Source organism: Sebastes umbrosus, chromosome 10 (genome assembly GCF_015220745.1).
Source record: "Sebastes umbrosus isolate fSebUmb1 chromosome 10, fSebUmb1.pri, whole genome shotgun sequence".
Lineage (NCBI taxonomy): Eukaryota > Metazoa > Chordata > Actinopteri > Perciformes > Sebastidae > Sebastes > Sebastes umbrosus.
Window position 1 is genome coordinate 16,224,972 of NC_051278.1, and position 9,514 is coordinate 16,234,485.

General features: G+C 38.0%; 1 protein-coding gene across 2 annotated transcripts; it reads left to right on the top strand.

Annotated features, from left to right (window-relative positions):
- Positions 1-1,104: 1,104 nt before the first annotated feature.
- slc29a3 (solute carrier family 29 member 3) lies at positions 1,105-8,778 on the top strand. Of its 2 annotated transcripts, XM_037782337.1 has the most exons (8): positions 1,105-1,204; positions 4,311-4,428; positions 4,521-4,589; positions 4,699-4,935; positions 5,401-5,483; positions 5,791-6,017; positions 6,691-6,853; positions 7,502-8,778. In XM_037782337.1, the coding sequence occupies exons 4-8, from the start codon at positions 4,756-4,758 to the stop codon at positions 8,130-8,132; spliced, it is 1,284 nt and encodes a 427-aa protein (XP_037638265.1). In that variant the 5' UTR covers positions 1,105-1,204; positions 4,311-4,428; positions 4,521-4,589; positions 4,699-4,755; the 3' UTR covers positions 8,133-8,778. The 2 variants fall into 2 exon arrangements, with proteins under 2 accessions (XP_037638265.1, XP_037638264.1); XM_037782336.1 differs by having other exon boundaries at positions 4,521-4,935.
- Positions 8,779-9,514: the final 736 nt, after the last annotated feature.

Genomic DNA, 9,514 nt, shown 5'->3' on the forward strand with positions numbered 1-9,514 from the left:
AATAGGATAACATGTCAAAAATATTAAAAAGTCATAGTATAATATGTCGAAAAAAACTCATAGTATTGTATGTCAAAACAATTTTAAAAAGTTATAGTACAGTATATTGAAAAAAAGTCATATTACAGTATGTCAAATATATTTTGAAAAGTCAAAGTATAGTATTTTGGAAAAAAGTCACAGTATAGTATGGTGAAAAAAATTAAAAAGTTCTAGTATAGTATGTGGAAAAAAGTCATAGTATAGTATGTCAAAAAAGTCATAGTATAATATGTCAAAAAGTCATAGTACAGTATGTCAAAAAAGTAATATTATAGTATATTGAGAACAGTCATAAAAAAGTGATATTATAGTATGTCGAAATTTTTTTTAAAAAAGTCATTGTATAGTACGTCGAAAAAAAGTCATATTATAGTGTTTCGAAAAAAATAGTCATAGTATAGTATGTCGAAAAAAGCAATAGGATAATGTGTCGAAAAAATAAAAAAAGTTATAGTATAGTATGACGAAAAAAGTCACAGTATAGTATGTCTAAAAAATTAAAAAAGGTCCTAGTATAGTATGTCGAAAAAAGCAATAGGATAATATGTAGAAAAATGAAAAAGGTCATAGTATAGCTTGTCGAAAAAAAGTTATAGTATAGTACGTTGAAAAAATTTAAAAAAAAAAGTCATAGTACAGTATGTCAAAAATATTTTGAAAAGTCAAAGTATAGTATTTCAGAAAAAGTCACAGTATAGTATGGTGAAAAAAATAAAATAGTCATAGAATATTATGTCAAAAAAGTCATATTATAGTAGGTCATCTGTGGTTAGCCCAGTCGAGTTAAATTGTAAACACGTGCTTTTATTTTAGAACCGGAAAAGAATAAGACTTCCGGTATGTGCGTTGGCTTACTTTTTAGTTTTACGATTTTAATATTGATTTAAAAAAATACTTCGGGCTACAATGAGTATTTATTGTTGTTATTGGGTAAAATATATGTTTCTGAGTCAGTCTGGGTTAGATTTGTGTAGATAACGCTTTTACTCTGAAGGATTCGTGCCGGAAGTCTCATTGTTGTTGTTGCTGCTGAGAGTCTGTTGCTGGTCAGCTGACCAGAAACGAAGCTGTGCTGTGAAATGGATTATTGTCATGATTTGTGTGTCAGTGTAACACTTGTAAAAGAGACAGAAGCAGCAGCCAGGGACTCTCCGACAGTGAGGTATGTTTATATGTTTATATGTTATCTAAGCAGTCGAGTCGAGCTGGATAACTAACTATAAAATAAGATCTAGTCTCTGAGCTAGTGTGAGTGTTTACAGCAGTGTGCACACTAAACAAACACAACTTGACATGATGACTCATCTGAAGACATTAACAACGAAGCCCTTGGCAGAATGAGCAGAATAATGTAGTTATGTTCATATATAATAGTTATATATTGAATATAAACAGCTGTCTGCAGTAGCCTGAGGTTTAAGCTTTGAATTTAACTGCTTTAACTGTATTTGCTTTTTTTTTCCCCTGTGTAAGCATCATGTGAAAACCGGTTCCTCATTAGTGGCAGCTTTTAGGATGCAAGGTCAGCTTTGTTCTGTCATGTCAGCCTTCCTTAAATCTCCTTAAATGGTTTAAAGTAATAACCTTATATTGTGCAAGCAAATGGTGCTGGTGATATAGTCTCTGTCAGTGGCACAAAAAATAGCATCAGAGACCACATCTCTCTGATTCTTTAATCCATTCTACCATGACTGTTCTTGCATGAATCATTCACTACTTATTTTTGTACATGTGAGGTTATAGTTTGCAGAACATGTGGCAAGTTTGAGATGAAACTAGCTGAAAGTCCAGTAAAATCACAATGCCTTAGGAAATATGGTGTGGTAAATGCTGAATTACTTAAAGGTCCCATATAATAAAAAAAAAAGTGAGACTCATGTTTTTTTTATTATAAAGCAGGCTTAAGTCATATATAAATACTGTGAAAGTATCGAAACACTCAATCCACAGAGAAACACACACAGCCCATATTCAGAAACTCTGCATTTGAAACAAGCATGTCGGGATTTTTGCCCATTCGTGATGTCACGAATATTCAATATTTAGACCCTTGATACAACTTTAAATGTAAACATTTTAAATGTGTCCCAGTTTATTACTGGTTGCAGTGTATGTGAATGACATCAGCTGACAGGAAGTACACATGGACCCAAGCTGTTGCCTAGCAACGCAATTCTGTTCAGCTAAAACGGAGCGTTTCAGATGGAGGGTGAATACAGGCATATTCAGGCAGACATTATGAGGAAAATAAAGTTTTTTTTTTAACATTACAGCATGTAAACATGTTCTAGTAGAAACACAAAATACAAGTATAAACCTGAAAATGAGCATGATATGGGACCTTTAATGTGATGGAGCATTTGAAGAATCCCCCTGTATGTGGGAGTTGCCCGGCCCTGACTCCAGTTATGTAAGTCCAGGACAGATTCCTGCTGTGGGAGAGCCGTGGGTTCACATCCACACACTGCTGCCAAATAGTAATGATTCCAGCGCCCTCAATAATATTGTTGTTGCAGCGTTGGCACAGAGAGAATAAGACAATGTGTTCAGGTCACATTCCACACCGTCTGAATCATGATAATGTGTGTACATGTGTATCTATAAAGGGACACACATTTTGGAAGATAACCTATCAATATGTCCAGAATTGAATGATAATCCTCAGGGTTAAAAGTGACTCCTTGCATTACAGCATCACAGGATCTGGACAACTGAACTGATCTCTACCAGCTACAGGACAGAGATCTCTCCAGACTACGGCTTCACAACAAGCAGTGTGTCTTTTACTTTACGGACAAGCCCAAGTAAATGTAAGCATCATCCAAACCTACTTATTGTAATAACATTTTTATTTCGCAGTGATTTGTGTTAACTCGTTTTTATTTCTTCTTCTCCTTCACAGCTTTAACACTTCCTGTCTTAGTGTTCTTTCACTACCACAACCTTCCCTTTTCTCTCTTGTCTTCAATTTGTGAGTATCCTAAATTGTGTTTTTCGACATGCTATTTATACTGACTTTTTCACAAACTTTTTCGACATGCTATATATACTCACTTTTTCACAAACTTTTTCGACATGCTATATATACTGACTTTTTTCCGTGAAATTTTTCGACATTATATACTATGACTTTTTTCAACATAGTTGTAACCCTTTCATTCAATTTTTCGACATATTATATATACTGACTTTTTCATGACATTTTTTGACATGCTATACTGTCTTTTTTCCCAAAACTTTTTCGATATACTATACTATAATTTTTTTCATTACATTTTTCGACACGCTATACTATGACTTTTTCCACAAACGTTTTCGAAATACTATACTATTATTTTTTCTCGTGAAAGTTTTCCACATACTATACTATGACTTTTTTTTCATGAAATGTTTCGACAAAATATACTATGACTTTTTTTTCACGAAATTTATTGACATATTATTATTAGTATATTTATACTTTAAATATTTATATTTATACATACTATTTTGTCGACATCGTATATTACTACTTTTTTCTTTTTTTTTGGCATACTATACTATGACTTTTTTTCAACAAACTATACTGTGACTTTTTAAATTTCTTTCGACACACTATACTATGATTTTTTTTCAACATACTATATGTTACGTGCCAGTAAAGTCTAGGGATAAGGGAAGAAACATAAGCCAATGTAGTCAGGCGTAAAATGGCCGTTTATTGTCAAGTGTACAATCAAATGAAGCAAAACGGGCTGCATACAATCACAAACAATGTTTGCGCTAAAACGGAGCGTTTCAGATGGAGGGTGAATACAGGCATATTCAGGCAGACAGTATGAGGAAAATAAAGTTTTTTTTTAACATTACAGCATGTAAACATGTTCTAGTAGAAACACAAAATACAAGTATAAACCTGAAAATGAGCATGATATGGGACCTTTAATGTGATGGAGCATTTGAAGAATCCCCCTGTATGTGGGAGTTGCCCGGCCCTGACTCCAGTTATGTAAGTCCAGGACAGATTCCTGCTGTGGGAGAGCCGTGGGTTCACATCCACACACTGCTGCCAAATAGTAATGATTCCAGCGCCCTCAATAATATTGTTGTTGCAGCGTTGGCACAGAGAGAATAGGACAATGTGTTCAGATCACATTCCACACCATCTGAATCATGATAATGTGTGTACATGTGTATCTATAAAGGGACACATTTTGGAAGATAACCTATCAATATGTCCAGAATTGAATGATAATCCTCAGGGTTAAAAGTGACTCCTTGCATTACAGCATCACAGGATCTGGACAACTGAACTGATCTCTACCAGCTACAGGACAGAGATCTCTCCAGACTATGGCTTCACAACAAGCAGTGTGTCTTTTACTTTATGGACAAGCCCAAGTAAATGTAAGCATCATCCAAACCTACTTATTGTAATAACATTTTTATTTCGCAGTGATTTGTGTTAACTCGTTTTTATTTCTTCTTCTCCTTCACAGCTTTAACACTTCCTGTCTTAGTGTTCTTTCACTACCACAACCTTCCCTTTTCTCTCTCGTCTTCAATTTGTGAGTATCCTAAATTGTGTCTGTGAAAATGGACGGCACTGAGCCGATTCATTCCAGTCTCAATTCCGCCTATGTTCCGACTGCTCTTGGCAACCACCATGAATCTGAGGACGAGGAGAGCGAGGACCAGGGTCTCACTGAGTCACTCCTCCCCAAACATTCCTCCATGCCTCTGGCCATGCGCTACAGTCCACAGGACTCTTACTGTTTGGTGTATATCATCTTCTTTCTGATGGGCATCGGCTCCCTGCTGCCCTGGAACTTCTTCGTAACAGCCAAACTCTACTGGTACTACAAACTGAGTAACAACAACAGCAGCAATGAGGAGCAAAGTTCAAACCTCAGCGTGAGTGAGAGGGATTCTGAATACAACTGCTATGTTCATTGTGCATGTGTGCATACAGGAAGATGCACATTTGTGCAATTCCGCATGCTTTTCTTAGAACAGTCACAGTCCTGTGACAGACATGAGGACTGAGTTTTCTTTTCACATGTGACAGAAATCCATTGCAACACAATTATACAATTAGAAATGCTTAAAGGCTCGTTGAGGGCAACTAAAGTTGAAGGTAGAGTCGGGGTGGTCGGGTAGATCTGCTTCCAATTTATTTATTTGTTTCAAGAATGGATGAGTTGTATAGATTTCTGCTATTCTGAAATTAATGTTTGATTTTATTTGACTTCAAAACAAAAGCAATGATGAGGAAGTATTGATTTTAATATTTCTCTCCTCTGCTTTCACTTCCTCTTATTTTATGAGACATCATGTGAGCAAATTCAAATCCTTTGTCTTTTCTGTAACTATTTACAGGTCTACTTCGAAAGCTATCTGTCCGTTGCCTCCTCGGTGCCCTCTGTGCTGTGTCTGATACTCAACTATGTCCTAGTTAACAGGTTAATTCCCCCCACACACACAAACATACATAGACACACAGCACATTCCTCTCAGATGTTTTTCTTGGTCTCTGGGTGTTTGGATGTTGACAATTTGTCCTAACTAGGGCCCTCATAGATTGTTATTTTGAACAGCATCTCTACAGCAGAATACATTTTATATTATTTCTGTGGATAATTAATAGCTCACTGTCTCACATTTGTCCAACAGCACCAAACATGCTTTTTGTGTTTATGTTGATCCACTGATCTTTGATAAACTCCCGCCTAATCCCGGTACATCTCTGTGTGTGTGCGGCGTTGGTAGGGTGTCTTCAAACGTGCGGATCCTGTCGTCTCTTTTCGTGATCCTCTTTGTGTTTGTGGGGACCACGGTGCTGGTGAAGGTGGACACGACAGACTACACGACGGCGTTCTTTTTTGGCACGCTGGCCAGTGTGGCTGTCATCAGCGGAGCCTCGAACCTCTTCACTGGCAGCATGTTTGGCATCAGTGGGCATTTCCCCATGAGGATTTCTCAGGCTCTTATATCAGGTACAGTCCTCATTCAGGTAGGGCCGGGTGATATGGCCAAGTTCAGACAAAATTTCTGATTTTAAGAACTTGAGTGCAAAATGAACATAAATGTTTTAAATGAAATTATAGCAAAGAAGATATATAAATATAGACTTAGTCCTATATCACTATAGAAAAATATATATGGTAGACATTTTTATATCATTTTGACGATGTATATCGTCATATTGTCCTTTCTGCATTTATACAGTACCATTGTTCAAATGTCTTGAAACCATAAAGTATTTATTTTTTTATTATTTTAATTAATATATTTAGCAGCTACATTAAGGGTTTACTGATTAGATAATTTGTCTTGCCATCATTATGTCCCACACACCATGTGCGGTGGTGGTATCTGTCTGTCTGTCTGTCTGTTTGTGTGTGGGCAATCTGGTGAACACAAGATAGAACACACAATAGAAACCTTGTTTTGGAGCACCTTGTTGCATATATTTGCATATTAATGAACAAACGCTGATGTCGCTAAAGAATACTTTAGATCTCTAATGCCTTAAATAGAAGTTCACAGCATTGCCTTCTATATTTGTATTATGTAAGACCAGTATAGTGACATAGATGTACTGTATTTTTCAATTTATTAATGGGTTTGATTACTAACATCCTTTAATAACGTCCTTTCTCGTCTCAGGTCAGGCCATGGGAGGCACGTTGAGTGCAATAGCATCAATAGTGGACCTGTCAGTGGCGAAGGACGTGACAGACAGCGCTCTAGTGTATTTCCTGACAGCCGACGTCTTCATCCTGCTCTGCATCATCATATATCTGCTGCTGCCCAAGCTGGCATATTCAAGGTTAGTAGCAGCCAAAGCTATTCTGGTTCCCACACGGATACATACACTACCGATCAAGCCTGTATTTTAATTTGCAAATGTAGGCGATGATAACACCTTCCCTTGTCCTGTAAAATGGACTTTCATCTGAGTCTCTGGATATACTATGGATTACAGATAGTTTAGCAGTGTGCATTATTATCTGCTACAGTGTCATTCCTCATACCACCACCAGATGGTGCCAAAAACAAACCACACAGAGTGGGATTAAATTACTTAATGATAATTGTAATAAATAATTTTACCTATTCCAGTTATTTTTATGCATTTTAAAGTTGCAGCTACTGTGTCAGGTCAATAACAATGCCTGTAATAAACAAGTCATTATTTTAGTGTTTATTTGATGCTGCTTTTTAAGACATTATGACAGCATTATTGAAAGGACTCGTACAGAGAAATATAACGTTGTTCCTTACCTTTCGCTTGATCTGGTCGGTCTGGTCAGAAGTTATCCTTTAACCTGGCCTTGAAGACAGCATTATGACAATCTAATGATAAAACTAGTGTTTAGGGTACAGGTTCAGCACATCTTATCAGAGATTTTAGGAGTGATGGATTTTTAGAGATTTTAGATATACTAGTTACATGCTGCCCTCTGCTTCTCTCTAGGTACTACATGGAGGCAGCAGCGTGCACCAGCTCAGGAGGGATGAGCGAGGGGGAAGCAGCAGCAGGCACAGGGAGCAGAGGATCCGTTCCACCGCTGAAGGCTATCCTCAGGAAGACGTGGGTGCTCGGCCTGAGCGTCTTCTTCGTCTTCACTATCTCTATCATGATGTTCCCTGCGGTGTCCTCGGGAATCCAGTCCGTCGACAAAGACAGCGGCAGCCCCTGGACAACCACGTACTTCGTGCCCCTCACCAGTTTCCTCCTGTACAACGTTGCAGACTTCTGCGGCAGGCAGGCCACAGCCTGGCTGCAGGTCCCCGGTCCCACCAGCCGAGTCCTGCCGGTACTGGTGCTGTGTCGCTCTGTCATGGTGCCACTTCTCATGTTCTGTAACTACCAGCCAAGGTTCCACCTCAAAACTGTGCTTTTCAACCATGACGTGTACCCTGTGGTCTTTAACTGCCTGCTAGGCCTCACCAATGGCTACCTAGGAACTCTGCCAATGATCTATGGCCCTAAGGTCGTACCTCGAGAGCTGGCAGAGGCCACGGGAGTGGTCATGTCCTTCTTCCTCACTCTGGGATTGGCTGTGGGATCTGCGTTCTCTGTGCTTCTTGTGCACTCTATCTGACCAGGTTGTTGTGCAATAACCTAGTAATTTACTGCGGCATTGTTGAGCTATACAGCAGACATTAGCTGGACAGTACAGTCTGATGAATACCAGAACCTCAAACCACTGGGATGCTAAGTGCACCAGTAAAGCCAGGTGTCTGCCATGAGGGAAAAGTGCTGATAAGCTTCTCATTTCCACTCTTAATCCAAAAGCCTCAACTACTTCATACGTCACATTAATATGTGTTGTGTTTACACTGATGGCTCATGATGTGTGAGTTTCTGCCAAGGACTTGGTCTCTACATTTAAAGATCAGGAAGTGGCTCTCCAAGCAAGATAAGCAATCATTGCAGTCCATAAGGGATATCTCATTAAACATTTTTTTTTTTTTTTAAATATTGCAAAACATACATTATGTGCACATTTATTTGGTTCAAGGGGTGAAAATGTCTGGTACATAAGTTGTTATGCAGGGGATGCTAGATATTATTTTAGTTCAACTGTTATATAATATGCAGGTGGCAAAGACGCACCACATTTTAATGAGGGATACAGCTGGTACATGAAACATGCTGATTGTTGATGGGTGGTTGATTCATGTCTGCAGTCTGTAAACTTTGTAACTGAACTTGATCAGACTTTATAAACTGAATATTTCCAGTAACAAGTTTGATTTGTCAACATTTTTAAATGTGCACTTAGGCTGCAGTACATTAGAAGTGATAGAAAGTAGACACTGTAACCTTTTAGATAGTTTGTTTAATCTTAAACCTACAAGCCTTTGTCTGCATATTATTTCACTTTTTCAAAGGGGCTTAAAGTATATCATCTGTGCAACTTGGGCTAAAAGTATTTTTCCTTTGTTATACTTCTCAGAAACAACTAATGTGCTACATTACTAAGCCATTTTTAAAAAAAATGTTCACTGGTGTACATTACTTATCTTTATTACACGGCTTTGGTCAATCACGGCATTCCACGGTCTGTTATTTCTTTATGGCAGACCGTTGCTATGGGCGCCGTTCTGATCTCGGACTATGGCGGACCGTTTTTGTGTAAAATTCTTGATTTCTTAAGTAAGTAGCTGTGTAGTAAGCGGGATAATGTACAGCTAGCGGGTCATTGTAGTGAAATAAACCCCTTCAGGGCGATGTAAGATCCATCTCTTTCGGGGTTTATTTGACAACAATGACTGGTTCGCTGTACATTATCCCTTACGTGGCAACATTTTAATCCTCAAATTGGTTTTCCTACTGTAGTGAAATGGACAAATTTATCGAGAGATTTATTATAGGCTGTCATTTGGAAAATGGTCAGCAGTATTAATATATGCAATCTGCAGGTTATAGGCTAAGAACACAGTTTTGGCATATTAGCATTGTATATCAAGAGTTAAGCGT

Bases quoted from the DNA above. Each gene is read 5' to 3' on its own strand.
- slc29a3 (XM_037782336.1), top strand. From the start codon at position 4,618: ATGGACGGCACTGAGCCGATTCATTCCAGTCTCAATTCCGCCTATGTT. The intron at 4,936-5,400 runs GTGAGTGAGAGG...AACTATTTACAG, and splicing joins AGCAAAGTTCAAACCTCAGC to GTCTACTTCGAAAGCTATCT. The intron at 6,018-6,690 runs GTACAGTCCTCA...TTCTCGTCTCAG, and splicing joins TTCTCAGGCTCTTATATCAG to GTCAGGCCATGGGAGGCACG.